Genomic DNA, 24494 nt, shown 5'->3' with positions numbered 1-24494 from the left:
CCTTGCTGGTGGCGCCAAGTTCTGCTCTGAGTGATATTGTTTTAGTCAAAACGTCTGTAGCTTTAAAGCACAAATTTATGGGCCATTTTTAACTCAGCAAGTTTGGAACATGAAGGTAATGAATATGATACTGTGGAAGGTAACAGGCTATCACTTCTGTAATTATAAAAAACCTCAGACTTCCGATAGAAGAGCTTGAAATGCAGTTCTTATAGATGGATGCCTGACCTTCCAAGGAGCTCAGCTTTCTAAACGATTTCTGATCAATATTACTAATGAGCACAAATGCAATGTCCTCTTCTAAAACTGACCTAAAGCCAGCAGATGACACAGTTGTAAGAGGAGTTCTGCATATGCAAGCAAATGGCATGACTGGGGCAAGCAGTGATGACCTCCTACCTGTAAAGCACACCGGGCATTTGAAGGTGCCTCCCATGCCTTCAAAGCTGTGCTCTATCAGGTGGCACTGAAGCTTGGCAGGAGAGTCAAACGTCTGGTTGCAGAGTTTGCATTCATGATTCAGTCCTTCATCTGTGGGAGAAATCAAAGGAAAAGTGAAATTTGCCACAGCCCTTACCAAAGAGCAAGTCCAACATCAATTATGCACTGAAGAGACTCTTCTTCCTAAGCTCAGGAAAATGGATGCCCCTCAGCACCTATGGCTGCTGAATGTTCCCTCACCTGGAAGGTTTCAGAATGTACAAAGCTTAACTGGGCGTTAAAAGCACAGATTTTCCACATACAGTTAGTATCAGACAGGAATGCAGATCACCAGACTTCAGTAGGAAATAAGGAGTGGGACCCAAAACATCATCTCTTAGCTGAGCCATCCGATCACGACTGAGTACATTTGCAAAACAGCGCGTGAGGAATTTAATGCCCATCACACATCATCCTTCCTACCATGGGTAAGAACGTGAACGCCCAAGTTTTAGGCACTCTGGCTGACGTGGCGTTTCTTGTAAAACCACCATGACGAGGGAGGGTAGTTTATACCCTCACATCACTCCTGCTTCACATTTCCAGTCTCAGGGGCACACGCGAAACCTTTCGCAAGCTCCAGGATTTCCCAGCTCCCTTTCTGACAATCCTAGATTTTCATTCCTTTTCTTCGCGTTTGTCCCCTTAACAGCTCAGAGAACTCCCCATGCGCCTCCTTGACACAGCTTTCCTGTCAAGGTCCTGCGGCTTTAAAACCCTTCCCGCTCCCTGCTGCTCGTTTCTCCGCTTCCTTCTATTGTCCTCCGAAGGCCGGCTGGTGCCTGGCACCAGGTTCCCTTCCTGAGGGTGCTGCAGGATTCGTCCCCTCCGCCACGAGGGCAGGCAATGGCTGTCCTACTTAGAAACAGTTGCTAGGTAAGACGTGGCTTCCAGCCCTGCTGCTGAGGCCTCAATTCCCACAGCGCCGCTTAGAAAAGGTCCTTCTGTATGTCACCGGTGTGCTACATGAGTAGCATTGATCTCCCAGGTAAATACTGGGTCTGGTTATTAAAAAATCAAGCGGAAAGGAAATGCTTGGCAACCGGCATGGCTCCCCACCACTTCTCAGGTGAAAAGCAGGGATTTAGGAGCGGCACCTTGCCCACCCCAAACACCTAAATGCCGGGCTGCCTGCCTCCTGCCGCACAGAGCTGCCTGCAGCGATGAGTGACCCTAATGACAGACATTCGCTCTTCTCAGTTGCTGTAGATGGTGACACAGAGATCATTTTTTGTACTGCACACAACAATCCTCCCCACCAATGTAATGGAAACACAACACAGTGCTTGTGTAGCTGAGTGGGGACACGTGCTCTCCCAAAATGATCCGTAGTAACTTAGCAGAATTCAAAAAATTTCAAGGGTAGCCCTCAGCTTTCACTTCTCATTAGTCTGAAAGCTAAATTTAGCCTTAAGTCATGGCATCTTCAGCAAAGGGTGGGAATTTGTGGGCTTTAGACAGCACAAGCTAAGCCAGGTGGTGGTAGCTGTTCTGCAGGTGGGACTACTGAAAACTACCATTGTGTGGTTTTCTATGAGATGTCAGAGCTCTTTATAATGAGAAGGTAAGGGGCAGACAAAAACCAACAAAGCCAAAAGACTTACACAAAATCAGGGTGGGGTGGTGGGACATCTCCTTTGCAAAAATAAACTGACTGCAAAAGTTTCTGCCCTGACAACAGCCCTTAACAGGGGAGCTCCCTCTCCACTGAGAAGCTGGCTTTCATAATGTTCATATATATGTCACCTCCACTGTCTTTCAAGGTAAAACTGTGTTTTCATGTAATGACTACATGAGGAATGTAAGACCTTTTGGCTCTTTAAAATGGCCACATTGGCATGTGGCCATGTTTTTAACCATCCTGTCAGTCTTAGCACAACAGAGTGGTGCCACAGGTATAGACACACATGGCTGAGCATTGCCCACATGCTCATACCACAAACTGCAGACTTCCCTTTGTCTGCTACGCAGTCCTTCACTAAAGCAATGTTCAATGTTCCTGCCTATCTCCACAGGCTGAAGAGCTATCAGAGGAGTGTGAAATGGCAGGCTGGCTCTGGGAGTCAGCTGAAAAAGCCTAGTGGTTCCGACGTATCCCTGAACTACTGCCACCGAGGTGCCCATCTACTACCCACAGCAGACACAAGAACTTTGCTGCTTTTGACTCCCAGCCCGTCTGAGCAGGCACCAATTTAGACTCGCTAAGGATGGCTGTCAGCACTAACTCAAAGGCTGAGGTCAGTCTTAGCTGTTTTGCCACCATGGTCTCTCTGGAAAGACTTAGAATTGAGGTAGCAAAGCACAGGCTGCTGAGGTACATGTCCCATCCAGCCAGACACACTGGCAGTCAGGTACTGCTGGCTGATCACACTCTGTGCAAAAGACTCCCAGGGGCAGATTAGGGTCTAGGCGACACTTTCTCATCAGGTAGGTGACAGCTTTCATTAACTCTTCATTAAATAAAACAGTAACCATTTATCAAATATATGCTAACTATTTCCTTAGCGGTGAAAATTTTAGTGGATTCTCAAGAGTTGCCTGGTATTTGGGGTTTTCTACCATCACAGACAAACCCTTCCAGTGTGTTCTGCTTTTTCTGCTGCCAAGAGGAGACAATTATGGCTTGCACAAGCACCATGAAGGGCAGCATGAGGGAAAAGCACCTGGCACGCACCAGTCTGTACATCTAAGAGAGATGCCCACATCCTGCAAGGCAGGCTGTGTGCCCCGCTCTCCCAACAGGCAGCAATGCACAGCTGCAGGCAAAGCTGCAGAACAGTGTACTGAAAAGCAGAGGGAGGTTCAACAAACCATATATTAATATAAATGCCTCTTCTTCCCTGAATTTGCAAATCAGTTACAAGGAATGTACAGACTGCCACAAGTGATCAGATCGTTTCTTCTACACCCAGACCCTTGCTGTGGTCACTACCAAACAGATAGTTCTGAAGATGCTGCAAGTCCCCACAAAGGGTAATTATGGGCGAGAAAGCCTTTCGGGTGAAGTTTCTTCATCAAACTGTTTGTGTTGATACACGCAGTCAAAGCAATTAGGACAAAGGGAGCTCCATCTCAGGATCTTCCACATGTCAAGGTGAAGATAATCGATGCCAATTCTCAAATCACAGAGTTACTGTTGGCAAAGTGTAAATTAACCACGCTAATCATTCTTGAGCATGGGAACACTGAACGGGGAGTTCTTCAAACATTCCAAGGGAGAAAGACTTCCTAAAAAGAAATATTTTTATATGGAGCTACAGAAGACAGCGAAGGCTTTTTCCTCTATTCATTACCTTAGCTAATGAGGAAAAGGCAGAAAGAAAGGCATGTGCTCCTGATTCTGAAGCAAAACTAATTTTAATTACACAGTGTTTGTGCTTGTTCAAGAAGAACTGAACCCCATTAAATGTGACCCTATTGTATTTCCTATATCACTCAGATTTGAGGTGATCTCCTGGTCACAAACATCAAAACCACTTTGATTACTGTATGTTGCAAATCTGATTTTCCTTAAAGGCTTATAAACAGGGTTTGAAAAATCCCCTCACCCACTCGCCTGGGGCAGATAGGAAACTTCCCCAGGCAAGAGACATCAATTTGTGCAGAATCCAAGCTTTTTCTCAGAAATGAAATGTTTTTAGACTCCTAGTTCTAAAGACTGCACTTAAAATACGACTACATTTGTATAACTAATAGAATAAATTTTTTCCTAAGTCCTGCTGTTCAGGGAGTTATCAATCCCTCCCCTCACGCTCTTTTTCACCCATTTTGTGCATATCACCTGCCCTGTGCTACATCCTCGGAACAAAGGGCAAGGTTCCGGTTCTTGAATTCAAGAACATGAGACCAGCATGATTTAAATTTAAGGGAGACAGATAAGGTTACAGTATTGGCAGAAGAGCCAGGAGTGCTGGGCTCCGACACCGACTACCAATCTCCGACACTGACTTACTCTTATCACCTTGGGCATGACAGTATGGCCTGTGTTTCTCAGACTACCCATCCTCAAAGAAAAGGTGTTAATTTTTAATTCCTACTTTAATAGGCTGACCTAATTAGTATCCCTTAAGACTTGTAATACAACTGGGACAGTGGAGCTGGAGGAGAGTCCACGACTATCTACCACACAGGGAAGACCCAGAATCACTGCCATTTGCCTTTCAGGTTTAAGATAACAAGTCCAGGCCCACAACTGCCTGCCAGCTTGGGTCACGCAGCACTGCAGAAGGATGAGGGAACAAGGCTTTGTCCCTGCTCTGCTCTCCATGAAGAATTTAAAAGCATGGCCAGTGTTTTATCTCCCACTGGCATGAAAGAGCCAGAGTGTGGCAGCTCTTGCAAAGGTGCAAGATGTGGAAAGGGGATGCAAAAGGCTCTGTTTACATGCTGGCCCCTGTCTAGCTCTTTGTGTTTATCAAACAATTTGATAGGGTGCTATGGAAGTGCAAAGTATGATATCATTAATAAATAAAGGGCTGGTAAAATGTCACATTTTCAGTTTTCCGTTGGGATAAATCTGAAATAGAATGGAGTGTCAGATACAGTCCAAGGGGCTTTCCTTCCCTGCAGAATGGAGCTACTGCTCTTTGCTCTTACTCAGGGAAAAAAAAAAGTGCTGAACAGCTTTAAAAAATTCAATCAAAATAATCTGCTCTTTGGAAAGGTGGCGGCTGACAGTAATTGGAAAATACTGTCTGACTCATTTATTAAAGTGAGATTCAGAGTCAATTGATTTAATAACCATTAGAATATTCTATTAAGGATATAATAGGTTGGCACAGCCCTATTTTTTATTAAGAGTTATAGGTAAGAAATAAGCAATGCTATGGAATTTTAGACAACTGCTGTACAGATTAGACTAAAAATATGGCTTGCAAAATAGGTATAAAAGTGGCAACTATCAGGAGGAGGAATAGGAAAGTACATCACACTGCAAATGAGTTAGCTGAACGATGAAAAAGAAATGGACCTTTAATATAAAGCCTGTATTTTTCTAAATCTAACAGAAAACCATGCACTGCATACCCTGATGTGGTACATCGTAAAACAAGTCGGCACGTCCTTCACATTATGGACCTAACAACTCCATAAGGAAGGTAAGAACAAAGTACCCACTGTACAGCACAGAACTGCTGCTTACTGTTGCCCTTACATGGTTAGGATACGAGTTTGGACATGGTTAAGACCTCGCAACATGGATGAGGACAGTTCACTCACTGCTAGTAGACAAATGAATTTGATGCATGCAGAATTTCTGCATAAGTAAATTAGTTTCCATTTGTAATCTTTATTCAGATAGTGGGAAAATGTAAACATGAATCAATTCTAAATAAATGCATTTAATATTCATATAAAGGTTTAATATTTACACAAATATTAAATGTTTCAACGGAGGTAGGTAGATTTTAATTGAGGTGCAGCCATTACCTCAGCAACTAACTTGATAACCAGCCATAAAAGCAAACAAGTCTGCCTTCGTGCTGAGCGTGCACTCACATCTGGGGATCCTCTGTCTTTGCACGGGTTACCCACACTGCAGTTACCAAGTCACTTGTATGGCAGGCGAGATCCCCCCACCTGCACCCCCACTTGAGGCACTGCTTTGGATGACCTGGCCCAATTTGTGCCACCAAGTCAACACACAACTTGTTCACTTCGTGGAGGGCCCTGACATTTCAATATGCACTTCAAACATGTGAAACCCTTTAAGCAGCCTCTAGACTGTGTGTCCCATGTTTATGCTTCTTGCTTTTCAATAAAAACAAAACTAGAGCAGCTACAAGCCAATGTTCACTGGCTGACTTACATGCAGCTGTTAAGTCAGTAACCACTGGGGGCCCTCTTATATTGTCTGATTGACGCTACAGCCATTACCGAGTACCAATTTGTAACGGTTTATAAGTAACTCTTTCTCTTATTCACCCTCGAGATTGTCCAGAAGGGTCCTTCTGCCTTTTACTCTGAATAAATCTATAGGCAAAGGTCCAAAGATGATGATGTCCTCCTGGTAAATCATCACGAGGCTGAGTCCATGGTTTGCTAAGAAGTAAACTCTGCCCTCCACACGCAGCACAGGAAAGAAATGGCCTGCAGTCCCTGTATTTTTTTCAGCTCTCACATTCAACATGTTTTCTTTCTAATTTTTTTTTTTTTTTTTTACCAAGCAAACCATGCCCCTAAAACATTTTCTCCTTCTTCAGATTGCTTCCACTCTTCCCTGAGTTAATTTTGCAGCATACATTTATAAGCCCGAGATGCGAGGAGGAAGGAAGGAAGGAACAAACGCCATGGATGACAGCTAACCCCTCGGCTACAACATCTCACACTGAAAACCAGGGAAGGACAAAATATACTGTACTACGCTATAATTTGCAGAGTATATATCCGCACTTCCTAGTTTATAGTGCTATGTTTGTCTACATCTTTTTAATTCTACTGGCCACACACCCACACACTCATCAGCCTCTCTGTGCCACTTGAGACAATCTCATTCTTGCTCAAAATTTGGTCTTAGGGGGGCCAGCATGGCCAGTAAGTGTGACAAGCCTCCTCACCTGCTAAGGAACACACAACACCTTTTCCAAGCCTGGAAGCTGAAACGAAACAGGGCTTGAGGTGTCCAGCACCACATTCACAACTTCTCCCTGATTGCAATAGTGCTTCTGTCATTTTCAATTTTCAAACATTATCACAACTTCCCCCATGAAAAACACCATCCACCACGGTGTTAATTTTGGAAGCTGACATGAAAAGCTTGGGAATATAGAGGTAAAGAAGGAGACACAGTAAAAGCAAAGCATACAGCTGGAATTTGCAGCAGGAAAAAGAATATAGCTGGAATTTGCAGCTGTGAGAAGAACCTGCCACAGAAAAAGAGGGTTTTTTAAAGTCCTAACCAATGGTTCAGTCTTGATGGGACAGGAAGGAGGACTGGACACAAAGTACACCCGTGTTTCTCCTGCAGTGTCCAGGGCAGATCACCACGTGTATGGAATCGACAGCGTGGAGGAAGAAAATATTTTCCTCACCCTCCCGGCACTGTCATCCTGCATTTCCCTGCTGTGCCACACACTACTGCTTGCATGGGCAGGCCTGCACGGTGCTCTGTGTTTGCTCTTAATGCGGCTTTTAACCGAAAGCATGATCACAGAATCACAGAATGTCAGGGATTGGAAGGGACCTTGAAAGATCATCCAGTCCAATCCCCCTGCCAGAGCAGGAACACCTAGATGAGGTTACACAGGAATGTGTCCAGGTGGGTTTTGAATGTTTCCAGAGGAGACTCCACACCTCCCTGGACAGCCTGTTCCAGTGTTCTGGCACCTTCACTGAGAAGAAGTTTCTTCTCAAATTTACATGGAACCCATTACCCCTTGTCCTATCATTGGTTGTCATCAAGAAGAGCCTGGCTCCATCCTCATGATACTCACTCTTTATATATTTGTAAACATTAATGATGCTGGCTAGAGACTGAGAAACTCAAAACATCAAGCTGCAACCTGAACAATGTCCCTCTCTTTGCCTTTTTTTCAGTTCAGAATGACTTTTGGGCAAGGTCCTGCCCATGTCTTAGGAAGGAGGCAGACAAGACGCAAAGAACAATCCTAAACTCTTGAGTCATCAACAACTGTAGGCTCCCAAGGGGAGAGCTGAGCCCAGGCTGTGGCTCAGCCTTGAGGGACACTGGCCAGGGTCAGAAGGAAGAGGATGGGACGTGCCCGGTGCTCTGAGACCAGGCCACGCCGGCTGCCAGTAGCACCAGGTAGGAAGCCCTATTCAACATCAAGCGAAGGAATCCTACAGCCTGCTGCAGCGTCTTGCTAAAGCTGCAGCAAAGGGTGCTGATTGATGGAGTGACAAAGAGCTGGGATCCACCTCCTCAATTAAAGCAAAAGTTCATCTCTCCAGGGCCAGATTTTGAAATTAGATCTGCTTAAGGGAAAGCCAGTCTACTGCATCTTTCATTCCACTGTATTTTTGTCTGAAGCAAGGGATGCATTTCACTTCACCAACTGTTCACTTTTTTGCTTGGTTGCACTCACTTTGGCTGCTTGTAAGTGAACTCTTCTTACCACATGTGCCTTGTACGTTCTATTAAAGCCATGCATTTTCTGGCTTTGGTTAGGCTGGATGAAAATAAAAGACGAGTAACTGGCAGGGTCTGTTTCTTAATAACTGTCATGTTTCCAGCTCAAAAAAGAATGATTTAAATGCCCTCTTCATCAAAGAACAGCATTTTCTGGGCAACTGGCTACCAGGAGAGAGTTCAGAATTTCAGCGACAGGGTTATTCACCAACTGATAGGACATGCATAATTTGCTACTCCTTGTCTGTAACTGCGTCAGGAAACGGTATTAAAATTTGTTCAAAAAAAAGTCTGTGTTGCATTGGGTAGCTATACACATTACAAGGTTACACTCCACCACTGCAATAAAATCCCATGTGATAGAGCTTATTTTGGAAACAATTTTACCATGGGATATAAAAAGAAACTTAAACCAGTAGGAATAAGCTGAGTGGTATGAGTTATTTGTAGACAGATGATCCAGCTCAACGTTTACCTTTTCAAAAAGCACTTAGTGAGCACTGATTAAAAACCTGGAGCCTGATCCTTCAAATGCTGGCATAACTAGCTCAGGGGAGCAGGCCTTCCATCTTAATAGACTCTTGTCTAGACTTTTAGTGGGACTAAATTCTGGCAAAGCGTGCAAGGTCAAGCCCGCCATCCTTACACTGCACAGTGAGATAGAGATTATTATCTGCATATTACAGATAAAGAAATCAAACCCCAGAGCTGCTAAATGTCTCCTTTTCTACTCAAAACGGAATGAAAATTCTCTTACTAGATTCAAGTGGATGAAGAATCAGGCCTTGCTTAATCTGCCCATCGTTATGAACACAGTGTTGGAATTAAGGTCAGAATGGAGATTTCCTTTGTTCTCTTCCGTGAGCTAAGAGCCTATTTCTTTCCAAGAAGAAAGTTTTTTGGACCAAATTTTCTCTTACTAGAGAAGTAGAATTACAATTTGAATGGCTCAGAGATTGCCTGAGCAAAGTAGTTATTAGCAATTTAATCAAACTGTAGTAGGAAAAAACTAACAAAAATGTTACATTTTTATTCAGAAGAATTAAGAACAGTGAAATATAAGGAAAAACTTTTGGCTTTTTTAGCATTGTTTATTCGATTCCAATGTTTTTGTTCAGTATGTAGGCTATAGTTTCTTTTTCTTGTTCTTGCTTTCTGGGTGGAAAACCAGCTTTCTCTGTTATTTGAAGTTAAATGCCTACCAGCAAGGCCCACCCATCTGGGACGTACAGAACTGGTAGAAGTTACATCTGTGTTTAAGTTTTGCACAAAAAAATTACAAATTGTTAAACTAGGAGAAGACATTTCATGTTGCATAAACTAAACACAACCTGTTCTAAAGTTATGGATACTTGGATAACATCTTCTTGCATGGAGACAATCACGGTGTCAGTATTAATTCTACACCACAGTGGAACAGCAGTAGAAATTATGTCTTGTACACAACTATCTTCACATATTTATTTTGTTCTGAGTATACAGAAAGAGTCAGAGTTGCCTGCCTTCTTTTGGCATGAAGCCATTAGATGTCTGGAAGATAGTCTCTAAATGCTGAAATGATGTTTATCCAACCTACAAAGCTTGCCTGCTTTCTCTTAAAAGACGGGAAAGAAAAAAGGAAAACGGAGGAAAAAATATAACAGAATAGAACAGGGCTTTCCTGTATTACTGGATATTTGAATAGATAGCGTAGAGAAAGAATAGTGCTCTTTATATTTCCTAATACATCAGATCCTATTGATATTTTTTTCCAAATCTGAATGCCACTATATGAGCCAAAGATTATTTGGCATCTTCTTAAATAGGTGAGGGACACTTTGAAATGAGCAATAATTGCTGGGATATTGATCCAGCTCTTAAACTCATTTAGGGGTGTTACAACTTCCTGCATTCTTCTGCCTTAACCTTCCATCTGCTTCCCCCAGCTCTCAGAAAAATCAGGGAGGAAGCAGCAGTTCAGGCTGTTAAGGTCCTCAGGCCTATGCTGATAACTGGGCATTTAATTAGATTATTTTCACCTGAGCAAAGTGCTTTGCCAGTTAGGGGACATCTCCTTGTACAGCAATGTATTAAAATGATGAAGCTCTATTTAATATAAAGTATTATTTATATTGCTCGCCTGGCTTAGTTTGCTGTTTTATTTAAGAAAGTATGAGAAAGCTCAATTTTAATTTGCACTAACCTTTCCCTATCTCTCTCTTTGATCCTGCTATAAAGCAAGCCAGCAGCTTTGGGCTCACATATCAAAAAAGGACCAGACTTCATTCTAAACCTACTCCACTCTCCTTCCCACTTTCTCTGCTGGTACTAAGACTTCACACTGAGCTGAACAAACAGCTGTTGGGATTTCTATATTAACAGTTCTTAGTTTGTGGCTAAGAGAATAATGAGGGTAAATTAGTTATTTTTCCTCTGTTACGCGTTTTTGGGTTGGCTTTTTTTTAAATTCTAAATGTCACTTTTACAGATATATTCCAACTCTTCATCAAATCTAATTCCTCGCTGAAGCAAAGACACCATTTCCCACTGTGTTAGCAACTGAGGAGTGGTGCCTAAGAACATCTCCCCTCCTCAGTGAACTTTCCACATAGCAGAATGGAAAAGTTATGAACATGAAATAATGAGGGAAAAAGAGGAAAAACAACAGAGGAAAAGAAACAGAGAAGAGCTGGGTGAAAAGAGATGTATCATTGACAGGCAAATATTGGCTGGGGAAGGAGAACAGATGCAGTAGCAAAAAGAAAGAAAAAGGGGGTGGACTGAAAAGGCTGATGGAGGAGAAGAGGTGTCGAGCAGAGGCAGGACAAGGGCATGAAACCTAGCTGGAGGCAAAAAGGCACGAGAAAATCTTGATTTAACCCTCATTCGAATTTCACTGAAAAAATGCCGAGAAGCATTCATTTCCAGACAGAGCTCGGGTAATTTAGTCCAGCTCCAATCGCAATAATGATAGATGCATTTTCACAGCCAAATGTCTCAAGCCAACAATGTTACCACTATATAATTAATAACAATAAGCAATTAAAAAGAACAGCAGGTTACAAGTATAAGGCATCAAACTATAGTACCAAAGGAAAAAAAGAGCACTACTGTGAGAAAACCCAATGTATAGGCTGTCAGGTCAGTGTATATCCTCTCTAGATAAAACTTATAGAGCTGGAGAAAAATGTGGCCTGACATTAAAAGACTATGAGGTGATTAACATCAGTGAAAAACCAAAAATCACTTGTAAGACTCTCAGGAAATCTGAAATACAATATGAAAAGCATGCCTGTAACAGCAAGAGAGAGGTGGCTGACCACTGTAAGGCTTTAGCCTTTTACTAAGACATACTCTAATAAATAACTTACAAGGCTGCATTTGTTGGCTGAGATATCCTCCAAAAGGCCCGCTGAGTTTTCATTGTGTCTGTGTGTCAGTCCATTTGAATAAGAAGAGGTAGGAAAAAAAAGGGAAACCCATGAAGAAAGGGAGGAGGATTCAAACGACACTTAGAAGGAGCGGGGAGGAGGGGGTCAAGAGACGGGGTGGGGGGGAGTGGGAGGGAGTGGGGGGAGGTTTGCTGGGCTTTCTTCCACCCCCTTCTTTCCCCGGCGGTTTGGGCAAGTGCCAAATTCCCCCTCTCCGTCTCTCTCACACACTCATCCCTCCCAGCCGGCCCCTTGAAACGCATCACTCAACACCTCTCGCTGGCAGGAGCAGCTCCGCTCCGGGCAGCCCCGTTCGGGCCAGGGGAGCGGGCGGCGGGCGCGGCCCCGGCCCGGCTGCCCCACTGGCGCTCCCGATCCCCGCGGCGGGTCCCGCTTCCCCCTTCACCTCCCGGCCCGGCCCGGGCGCTGCCCCCGCCGAGCTGAGCCCTCATCCCTGCTTGATTGTGCCCGTGGACCGTTCAGACTCGGGCGAACTGCTCTTCCCTTGCCTGCGAGGCTCTGGGGCTCCTTCTGCATCACCCAAAGCTGAACCAGTCCAGCCCTGCGGTGCTGTGGGTACACGCACAAGGTGTCCAGCAGTCGCTGGAACCAAGTCTGTTAATGCCAAGTGCTCCAAAATTGGGAGAAAGAGCTAAAAATAACAATATTTAACCACGTGTATGCCTGGAATTCTGCACCCGGCATTCGACTTTGGTCAGTTTCCCCTTCGAGGGTTTCTCTATAACAAGGAAAGCAGGTATTTGCTATATGATTTTTTTTTTTTTAAATGAAGACTGAGATTTTGATGCAGTACTGTCATTTCAGGGGCGCAGGTTGAAAAAGAAGCACTGAACATTGTGAGACATTGTGAGAGTTGTGATCAAATTGTGAAACTGTGAAACCTAATTTACCCAAATGAAATGGGGGACACAAAATTAATTCAGATAAATGAGGATTTTGAATAAGCAAGGGACTATTTAGTGCTTTTAATACATATCCTGGGACACAACCTCATTACAGATCAGGAGTGTTGTGCTGTGAGTTTGTGTCAGAGTGGAAGTGTCACTGACACAACAAATAAAACCAAAAATATCCTACTCCCTGATCGCTTATTTTGTGTTGCCATACGCACGCTACACGAGCCTGAAGAATAATTAACACTGCTGAGAAGAAGCAGCAACAGTGGATGAGTCTCACTACAGCAGACCTCTCATCATAGCAGAAATACAAATGTACTAGTTATTGTAACTGTGTTATGTTAAGTAGACCTTTGCCCCACATTATTATAAGTTAGAGGAGGGAAAGAGGAAAAGGAAGATATCAGCATTCTTGATGGTATTTTATTTACCCACACATACTGTTGACACGATTGAAGAATAAGCAGAAGAATGGAAGGAGACACACAAAATACTTGTGGACCCAGGGTTTTTTGCATTTAACCAGGGAAAATAAGACTGCCAGGAGGACAGCCATCCCTTTTACAGACCAATCCCAGGCATTATTGCACACACACACACACAAAAAAAAAAAAACAAACAAAACCAAAAACATTTCTACAGCTATCGTGGAATTACAAAGATGCTGTGGGCAAATTTTTAATATCTCAACTTTATGACAATTTTTCCAAGACCTAAACAGGTCCATTTTGGCTATCATTTAAATATTGTATACCCCGGTTATGTAACAGAGATTAGCTGCACAGGATTTTGTTTCTGCCATCAAACTCTTGATGATATTGAGAAATAAAAGTATTTCTTAACAGAATTGTGCAATATGTGCTTTTAACTTGCCTGGTCTTTTCTTTTGGAAAGCCAGAGGGTCATCATTTTAAAGCCCTGATGCTGTTTGGAACAAAGTGTCTTCATCACAAACCTTGCAGGTGACAAGTTTCTGTACTTACTGACAATGCCTGGCATGTTATGCTTACTTGTCAGTCCCCCTCCAAACAAAGCGGGGAAAACAAGCATCTGAGATGTGAAGATGTAAAGCAGGTAGAATATATCCCCCAGGCCCTTCAATTGCCTCTTCCACCTCACTCAAGAAGCAACTTTATTAAACCTGGAGGTGAGCGGAGGGATTTAACACTAGGCAGGATTTGAACAACAGAAAATAAGGTCAAGAAGTGGCATTACCCCTCTAGTCATATTGGGAAAAACAGGGGCATTTTAGAAGTCAGAAAAAGAAAAAAAAAGGGATGGGAGGAGAGAAAGAGGGCACATTCACTTGCCATGCCATGCTAGCACTCTGACCAGCAGGAGCTCACTCTTAGATTCGGCAATGCATTTTGCTAAGATGAAGCATGCAGATTTTGATCCCGTGACACTTTTACAAATAAGCAACATATTTGTTGATGTTCACTTCTGTTTGCTGGACTTGATGCATGATGTGGCAGGAGAGAAGAAGAAAAATTGCTGTGTTAAATCCTTGAAAATTACACAGCAGAAAAGGTAAGCAGCGTCTGTAGTTCAGCTGGCCACCAGAAGCCAAAGATCAGAACTGAAAATAACAGTTGACGAAGAATACCCACAGAGCAGCAAGCAAACTGAGGTGGGCAACCAAACTGAAAGCCATACTCGCAAACCATCCACCAACCCCCTTCTCTTTCCAACATTTCATATATGTGACTGGCACACCCTTCCTCTCCCCCAAAAGATAAAATAACAACAAGCTGGATATGAAGAGAAAGAAAAAAACAAAAACAAAAACAACCCCAAAAAATTAAACCAACTTGAAAGCTAGCTATAGCAAACAGAAAGTTGGCTGACATACCAAAACACCAGCATTTCTGGGCAAATAAACCACTTGGAAGGTGTCGGTAAAAAGTAGCAATAGCAGGAAAATTCCAAATTAAAGTTATTGCTTTGCCCTTGGTTCATTGTGTTGTTAAGATATTATATCATGTACAGTACTTTATCTTCGAATCACACATTCTGTGCTGTCTGTGACTGGATCAAAACTTTGTCACATCATGGTAAGTCAAAAATACCTGCCAAAAACCAGGTATATCTTTCACCTTTAATTCCATGAAAGGCCCACATGAAAGAAGCACACATTGCATTGCCAAGGTTTGCAGTGATGTCTCTTTCCAGCAGTACAAAACAAATCAATGTTGGAAGAGAAGAGTTTGCCTACAATCCTGCATGTGTGTTTGCATTTGTGTTAGAGAAACAGAAGAAAGCCAGCAAACACTGCAAGTATAGTGGTTTCAAGCAGGAGAGAAACGTAATATGATGTAACTTTTATAGGGTTCATGCAATAAGTAACAAATGTCACTTCTTAGGGTGATCTGATTATTTTACCTGTTATAATAAAGAGAGTGCATGAGGGTTGACTGATTTCAGTCAAGTGAACACCGATAGAGCATATGGTCTTTCATGCTGGATAACTTGGGTTGCAGGTTTTGTAATGTGTGGGGGTTTTTTGTTTGTTTGTTTTTGGTTTTTTAAGATGCAACATGAATGACACATTAAAAGGCAGCTTGATTCTCCAACCCCAGTGACTGCCAGTGGACTGCCCCTGCACCCCCTGCCCATGCATGCTGTTCCCCCAATCCCCCCACTGCTTTCACCCAAATATAAATAAAAAGTAAGATCTGCTTCAGTACATTTGCTTGCATTAATTGATGTTAAAAAAGTCTGTTAAAAATAAAGCCCAGCAGTGACATTTTTCTTTGCTAAAGCACGATAGCAGCACATTACAAACATTACAAAAAGGTCCCCTGGTAGGATTGTGAAGTTCCACTCTGGCAGTAAAATGCATCTACTGTATGTTCCCTGATTTATTTATTTATTTATTTAAACGTAGGATGTGTCACAAATGCAGACAAAACTCCCTGGCTCAGCAGCTGGGTTGCAATACTGACTGGGAGCACTGGATGGGCACCGTCTATTTTTAGCATTCATTTTACCCCGGTCAACTAAGTCATCCTGTTTACTGGTGGCAATGACACTCACAGCTATTCAGTCCCAACTTGACATTTTCCCTATGGCTGCACCTCTCTCGCTTTTGCACAAGTTGGGTGGTTCTGAAGGACGCGAGACTTTGTGCCCAGAGGTGCTTTTGACATTTTAGAACAATGCATTCATCAGGCTGCGAGTCTCCTGAGGTACACCCAGAACAGCAGAAAAGCTAAGGAATCACAGAACCCAGCTCGCACACCCATTCTCCCAGAAATCTCTCCCTGTGCCAGCTGACATATGAGTTTCTGGGAAAACAGTTTCAAGCCAACTAAAAGACTTGCCTTCAGGGAAGGTGAGTACAGATGCTAAATTAGGCCTGGCAGGGCTGCGAAAGTGGGGAGAAAGAGAAACAAAGGGGTCAATTGTTTTCATGTCCCTGGTGTTGCCTACCGGGATAAATATAGCCTCTCCTCTCTTGCTCTGTCCATACTCAGGGCTTTGTAAAATGCCCTGAGTGTCTGCAGGATCAGGTCCCAAATACTGCTGCTTGCATAAGCTTTGCCAAATCCTTAATGCCCAGTCACTTGAATCTCCTTAAAAATGCATTTTTCTAGACCATCTGAAGATATCTGAGCACAAGAGATGTGAGCATGTAACCTGTCAGAGTTTGAAGGAATTAGAAGAACAGCAGAATATACCAGAATATACTGTCACCTGGCCTTGTTACCCATTCCCCGTAGCTCACACTATATTCCAAGTGGGTGGTCCCAGCCCAGAGAACCTCTCTGTGTGAGGACAAGCAGCCAGAAAAGAATGGGATGGGAAACACTGAAAATGGTGCACATAGTTCTGTTCTTTTTTTTTCCTGAAACAAATAATGACTCTGGGCAAGCTTGGCAGAACTTAGATGTTGAAGAGGACACAAAGCTGGACAAGGTAGAGCTCAGCAGGGGTCCTGACAATGTTTCCTCAAAGCACATGAGCCTTGTGACAAAAGATAATGGGACATTGGCTGCAAGTCCAGAAAGAGGTATTCAAAACTATGAGCCCTAGAAGAGCACAGAGGCAGGGTCACAGGAACCTCAACAAAGGGAGCATAGGCAGGGTTGGACAGAAATCTTTGGAAATCATCACAGTATGTTTGTAGTTGATAAAGGGGTAAGAGTAACACAAGTAACTGTAAGTAAACCACATAAATCAGTATCCAAAACAAGCTTGGTGGCTGCATTTGTCTAGTCTGAGGAAAACCAACACGGTTAAAGTGAAATATAACTTGGCTTCTAGTAAGAGAACTGGCTGTAGAGCTGGAAAGAAATGGAGAGATCTTTGAGATGATGAGAAGGAAAAAGCAGTGGAATTTGGAAACGGGAATAGGTGGATTAACGAAGCAAAAAGGAGCCAAAAATAACAGTGGAGGAATACTGAGAGAACATTACTGACAGGTGTCCGCTAGTTATAATTATATATCTCTTCTAATGCCAGTGTTATATTAGACTCTATCTAAACACAGATATTATTTCTGTCTTTGAAGCTCCTAGAAGAAGTACTTTCTGCTCTTTTGCAAGACTTAACAATCAAGCAATGAATGAACTGCACTGCAGAAAGAGAAGGTGGAGGAGCAGAAATATGGACATGGGCATCAAGAAAAGATACATGCATATGCGTTTCAAATTGCATATAGAAATGACGCTTGAACTGCTACTTAAGCAGGATTACTCCTTAAATTTCAAATTACTCCTTAAATGGTAGCCAGAGCAAGTCTCTAATATAACCGTGACTGAGGAGGAGTAGGCATTTTTTCCCTGATCCAAGCCTAATGGAGCTGGACAGAAGAAGAGGAGACGCTTTTATGAGAAGCTGGCAAATACCTTTTTTGATGGAGGCTGCAGTCAGCTTGATTGTTATCTTTGGGCAGCAAATAACTGCAGCTGCAACCAGCTACAATTAGGTGCTTAGTAATGTGTTAACAGGTAGCTATGCAAGCAAAAATGAAATCCGGTCAAGCCACACTGAATTTTGATCCTGGACCTATCTTTTACAAAGCGTCACCAAGGGACTGTGTATTTTTCTTAGCAGCTTTCACACTGATAATATCACAACAATTAGAGCTTTTGAGACATGCTGGTGGGATTGACAGCTGGCTGATGACACAGCACAGCTTGGAGACTGCCATTAGATCATCAGTATTGACAGGTTATCCGCTCGCTCCTCAGTAGCAAGAAGTTATTCTGTCTTTTGGCAATTTCAACTTGTTCTTGAAAGGGGCCTCAAAACTAGCATCTTCCACAATTTGATATTATTCACACCTAAACTGATAACACAACTGTCTCCAAACTTTGTTTCAGAAGGGGCAATTCTGATTCTTTAATACCAACATTATAGACACCCTGTAAATGTTCTAATGCAGATTTTCTTGCAAACATATGGAAAAATAGCTGGAATAGGATTTTCCTTAATCCTTTTAACTCCCATGTAAACTGTGGAAAAGTGTGTGCACACATACACACGTGTATTTGTTTCCCTGTGCCATTTACAAATCTAAGCAAGGGAGCAGGGAACTACTGTAAAGATCAGTAAGTGAGATGGCTCTGTATAGGAAAGAAATTGTAGTACACTGAGAGCATCCCAGCTGAGCAGATGGAGAAGATGAACACAAGTTACCCAAAGATTAAAAACAAGCAAAGAATTCTGCCTAAACCGGAAAGTAGGAAAGGCTTGCTTTCTCCAGATTCGTGTTTCCCAGTTGATGGATTCTGTGTCCAAGAACGTACACGTGGCAGGTCTCTCCCAGGTCTCATTTTTATATTCTCTACTACAGAATCCATAATGTTTAGAAAGGACTGAATCTCGGCATACACTTTTTCCCTGTCTGGGAACACTATACGGATTGAAGTCCTCCACTCAGCTGCATTCTCACAAAATGCGTAGAAGAACAACTCTCCTTCTGTCAGATTTGAAGAGAACAGGGTAAACTGACACCCAGATGGACAAGTACTCTGGCAGTATGACTGCTGCATAACGTGGTACCCTCAAGAAACAGGGCTTCATGTGTATGCTGAGCTTTCTGACTTAGCAGCAGCATAAATAACAGCATTTTAAATACATATAATTTAATTACTTATCAGTTTGGGTGAGGTATGGGGAAGGGAAATTCTCTACTCTCCCAGATGCCAGGACTGTCGCTCTATTGCCACCTGCTACAAGTTCCATCCAGTGCAGAGCAGATCCCAAATGACTCCAGCGCTCATCCTCATTTTGTAGTTTGGGGGGGGAAATAAAACCCCAAAAAACCCCAAACAGAGCATATTCTTCATGCTCAACCTGGCTGGCATCCTTTGAGCTCACTTGCTGTGTATGGCTTTGGATATGATGTCACTGTTAGAAGACCAGCCTGCAGTTATTTACAAAATGATGGAAATGTTATGTCCTTTGCAAAGTGAGCACTCAGAACACCTTTGCAAGCATGTGGGGCAGGGGCTGCTTTTTGCACATTTCTGTATTATCACTGCATGTTATTGTGGTGCTGGTACAGGACTCCACACAAAACTTCAGCGAATTCCCTGAAGGCTGGTTTGTTTTTCCTCACCCCTGCAATAAAGGAAGCCAAATCAAGGGGTTCTTCTCCACAACGCCACATGACCACACTGAACTCCTGAGGTGCTGGTGGATACCCAGCACCTCAGACGTGGTTCTGACACTCTGCTGAATGAAGCCCTCACAGGTGACTTCTGACTGACATTCCTGCTTTTCATGACTCCAGAACAGGGCTACCCATGGTGATAGAGCTTGGTGTGTTCCATCAAAACACAAAAAAGACAAAAGCCTAAAGTAGCAAAATAGTAAATCAAAACAAGCAGTGGGCACTAGCTTTTCATACCGCTTATGGATGTGAGGCGCTGTTTCATGGTAATGCCTCGATAGCCTTCTCACTTCAGCACAATGGAGCACTTCTTTCATGTGAGAGTGGGTAGGGAGCTAGAAAAAGGCTAATCACTTTTGAAAGCATTAAAAAAAATTATCTCTATCTATATAGATAAAGAAAAGTCTAAGTCATTCTAATTTGGAGAAATCATCTCATGGAGCATAATAGACAGTTGCTAGGGGCCTCTGATTGGGGGCTCTTGGGTCTTCTCCATACCTTTGATCTGCATTATGAAATGTTAATGTCCACCATGTCAGGACTTGTTACATAAACACACCCTTTCTCTAACTGCTCAGTCCTGCCCGTTGCAACTTCCATTCATATTATCCATTTATATTTAAATGCTGACTTGGAGCTTATACCCAGAAGCACTGACATTTTTAAACAGGAGTAGCTAAACTAGGGTAAACTGCTAAATATAATTTATTGATGATAAAGAGCTTGGTTCAGATTAAATTCCAGCAATTTAATAATGAACACATTCACATCCTGCATCCGGAATATGTATATGTATGTGTTTTCACCTCCTCATTTAACTGGGAGAAGGGGGTCTCAGAATCTGTGATTTCCTGTTGATTAGATATGAAGCAACCACAAGCACATATTTTTGATATCTCTATTAACAGACTGTTCATGTCTAACTGCAAAACTTGGTTGCACTTCTCTCAACATCTTTGCCCAAGACAGACCAGTAAACACAATTCCTCTCTCTATAATTAGCCTTTTCTCTAAGGGCCCTGAAGTAAGTCTGCATGCCGTAGATTTAATATCCAGTGCTATATCCATATGTGCTGCCCTTGCCTGGTCCCAGAGCATATAAACTCCCCTATTAGCAGCCTTGACTGCTTAATTATGCAGATTTTTTTTGTACCCGCCTGCCTGTAAAATTACTGTGTCTAACCTTTTTTTTCTCTCCCTCCTCTTTGCACCATGCTGGCCATTCTAATGAAATCGGCATAGGGGAAAGGGCCTGATTTGCAGTTATGGAGGCTGGATCGCGCTGGCAATCTGTCCTTAGTGGGAGTTACAAAAGAAGTCAAATGCCTTCATCTGGTTCTCCCCTCTCATCCCCAAGGTGATTGAGTTCACTTCCTGATGCTTCCCAAGTTTTCCTCGGGCTGCCCAATCAGCGCATCCACCGGGGAGCCCAGCCTGGCTTGCAACAGTCTCCGTATCTAGTTACAGCCCCACCAGGGACAGTCAACCATCCACCCCCAAGCCTTCAGATGAAAACCTTTTCTAACAAGGCCGCCCAGCGCCAATGAAATAACACACATCTGCATATCCACTGGGTCCCATGTTTCTTGTGCTCATGGATTATGTATCTTGCAGCCTCTAATAAAGAAATGCAGTTCTTTGTTTAATGTTTATCTTGTGCTTGTTAAGCAAATGCTAATGTTGTATCAGAATGCTTTAGTGCTATTTGGGTTTTTGGTGATTTACTACAAGACAATCTGCTGTGAAGTAAATTTAGAGGGGAGGGGGGAGGAAAAGAAATCATTCCAGCTGAAAGAGAGAGAGAGAGAGAAAAAGGTTTGACAGAGAGGGAGTGAGAGGCAGAGGGAAAGACGGAGGGAGTGAGAGGGGAGAGGGAGTGCAACAGCTCCCGGTGTGACTTCCCTCACCCCGGCTGATGTGCCCACTTCATCACTAGCCAGTCCCATACCTGGAGCTACAGAATCAACCCAGTACGATTTCCAAAAGGGATGAGATGATAACTTCCCTTTCAGCGATAAGGTAAACAGTGTCCTGAAGGGTAAACAAAAAATAAAAAAAGCCCCTTTTGTTGTCTGCCTTTGTGCCCTGATGGTTAGCACTGTGCTGTGTTATTCACAGACCACAGGGAAGCCCTAGATTTAATTGTTCATGCCTGGCTCCACTAGAAATGGGCAAAAGAGAATATGAAGTATTCAAAACCCCCTTCTCCAAATTATTTTTTCTTCCCTTCCCCCTTCGGGAGGGGCAGAGAGGAGATTTGGAAGCTGATGAACAAACGAATGTCCTCTATTTACCCTTTGGCAAGACAGAATATAGATATCCACAGCGCTAAGCGCTCCTGTCAGTCTCCGTTCAATTCCTTCAACCCTGTTTTGAAAGAAGACGTAAGTTCTGGAGTGCTGTTTATTTTTCTTCTACAAATGAATCAGGGTCAATAAAACGCGGATCTCCAAAAGGAGGAGACTTGAGCCATAACTAGAAATGCAGCTGCCCACATACCTCCCCCTTTCATGCTACAACATGCTTTTTACCGACTACCCTTTGTCACAAAGATCAGTTGATTTTAGGGATTGCATGAAATAAGGTAGCACAGGGTCCCTAGGGTCAAACCAGAATTACAGCTTTAAAGAACTTTGTGGACAAACAATTCTACACCTTCAATATGACGGAAGTCTGAAAGATACAGATAAATTGCAGTATGAGGGTATCTTCTGGAAGTGCAGAGGTATCGTGCAGTAGGGCAGTTCATTCCCTTTGCTCACACGTGCACTTTGAGCACACGAATATCCCATTCATTGCTGCGTTCCTGTTCTCTTAACATACCTTTTACCCCGCTGTCCAACAGCGTGATAATACATTAATACATCCCGCTGCTGGATCTATGGATGCATACATTCATCAATTGCAACCACTCAACATTTCAAAATCTTACATTGTTTATTCTGAAAGAGTAAATTGGCACCAGTGAAAATTTCTGGACTGAGAATATTGAACACTGTAAGTCTTTCATAGAAAAGATGGACAGTGTGAGAAGTAGTTATGTGAGGTTTTCCACCTTGTCCCATTTTTTACGGTCCTTGATTTCCAAAAGATCATTTCAGCTGGTAGGAGGGACTCTGTTTCTTGAACCCACTCAATCTCTAGCTTATCCACTGAAACTGCTGATAAAACATGCATCTTTGTAAATACCAGAGGGATATTTTTGTGCTATTTATTTACAAGGAGTTGAATTCTCATTTTGAACATAAAATCTACTATCATCAACTAGATTAATGCAAGATTGTATTTGCTCAATTAATTTAAAGGGGAGGACTCTGTCTCCCATCAGCTAGCTCAGCCCTCTAAGTGGTTTACGAACACAAGCTTCATGAGTTTTTCTTCCACTGCCTTCACACTTCCCTGCTTTCCATCAACCAAACCAAGTAAATGTTCATCTAAGCGGTACACTTCATTTTTTTTGTATTTGGGGTATTACTATACAAAGCCATTGTGAGCTCAACACACTCTGCTAATGCCCCATTTATTACTAGATGCAATTCAAGGTCCTGACTGTAATCTTTTAAAGCCCCTAATGACCTAGGGTTGGGCTGCATTTGAGACTTTCTCTCCACTTGCAGTCCGCCAAGAAAATTGAGCTCAACGGGAACACTAAACCTGACAGTGTTCCCATTTAAATCCTCCGGAGCAAGGGAGTTTCTCCATAAGCCGGCTGTAGAAGTCCATATCTGACCTGCTCACTTCAGCCGCCTCCACACAACAGCATCACCACGAACTGGCTGCACAGGAACCCTGTCAGAGACTTCATTTCCCTCCTGCGGTCTCCATCAAAGCTACCTTTGGTAATCACTACAGCTGAGAACACAGTTCAGCATAAATTAAGGAGGAGGCTCAAGGACACAATGAGTCCATGATGTGTATGCTTGGCCTTAAATATAGGAAATCTTCAACCTCCAGCCTGTGTTTGATAAAGAATGTCCATTACAAATATCAGGGTTGACCTAGTGACTAGCATTTGTGTACAGGTCACCTTACTGCAGTGTTAAAGTCATCTTGACTAACCAGTCTGTATTATTCCAGTTTCCACACCAATAGATTACCATTAGACATCACTAATGCACACGTCCCTGATAGCCTGTGGTTCAACTTGTATAGCTAGCCATGTTTTTAATCTGTGCTGTGCAGCAGCAGCAAACATAGAGCAGGAGATGTGCCTTTCTAACATGCCAACAATCCCGAGCTTTCCTTTTTTTTTGAGTCATACAGACATTTTCCACCAGCATTCAAAATGTACCTCATTAAAGCTCAAAACTGACTGCTATGGATCTAAGCAGGAAAACTGCATAGGTATCAAACCACATTAGCGATGAAGATATATCCTAAATATCCCCTAAGTACCTGCTCATCATATCACAGAATCATCGAAAACAGAGTTGGAAGGGACTTTAAAAGGTCACCTAGATCATTCCCCTGCCTTAAGGCAGGATCAGCTATGCTGTACAATTTAGATGACCTCAAACTAACGAAGCAGAAAGGATGATGGCTAAAATGCCAGTGGATTAAGCCCAGTTCTGAATGTATTGATTACAAAGAAAAGAGCATTTGAAATCTGCTGTAACTGTGCAAGAGTCAAAGAAAACAGGTGTTAAACAAGCTGGTTAATCCAGGTTGGTTGCTTCAGGTGATGGAGTCAAGTGTTTCTGACTGTGAGGAATTATTTGCAGGATCTAGTCAGATCCAGATAGATTTCTTGTGGCTGTGCAAGCTCTAACGGAGATACAGGGGTGTTTGATATCTACCTGTCAGAGTCAATTTGCAAAAGTCACTGTGAAGTTTTGAGTAACAGTCCATAAGAATAATGAGTCTTTTCTGCTTGAATTTCAGCCTGTGATGTTTCCTGAATTTCTGGAAGTGACACAATAAAACTTCAGAGTCAAATCCTAGTCTCTTCTACATAGAGTACAATTGCTCTGCAATATATG

At 42.8% G+C, this 24494-nt stretch overlaps 1 protein-coding gene across 10 annotated transcripts in view; it reads right to left on the bottom strand.

The window, feature by feature from the left end:
* ZNF521 (zinc finger protein 521) overlaps window positions 1-24494 on the bottom strand; it is a 237206-nt gene that overhangs the window by 30744 nt on the left and 181968 nt on the right. For all 10 annotated transcript variants that reach the window (XM_071804178.1, XM_065831095.2, XM_065831096.2 and 7 more), the window contains one exon: window positions 400-531. In XM_071804178.1, coding sequence (XP_071660279.1) covers window positions 400-531 — 132 coding nt within the window. The remainder of the gene's footprint in view (window positions 1-399; window positions 532-24494) is intronic.

This window comes from Patagioenas fasciata, chromosome 2 (genome assembly GCF_037038585.1).
Source record: "Patagioenas fasciata isolate bPatFas1 chromosome 2, bPatFas1.hap1, whole genome shotgun sequence".
NCBI classification, from domain to species: Eukaryota; Metazoa; Chordata; class Aves; order Columbiformes; family Columbidae; genus Patagioenas; species Patagioenas fasciata.
The sequence above is the reverse complement of the archived record's forward strand: the minus strand, read 5'-3'. Positions and strand labels throughout refer to the sequence as shown.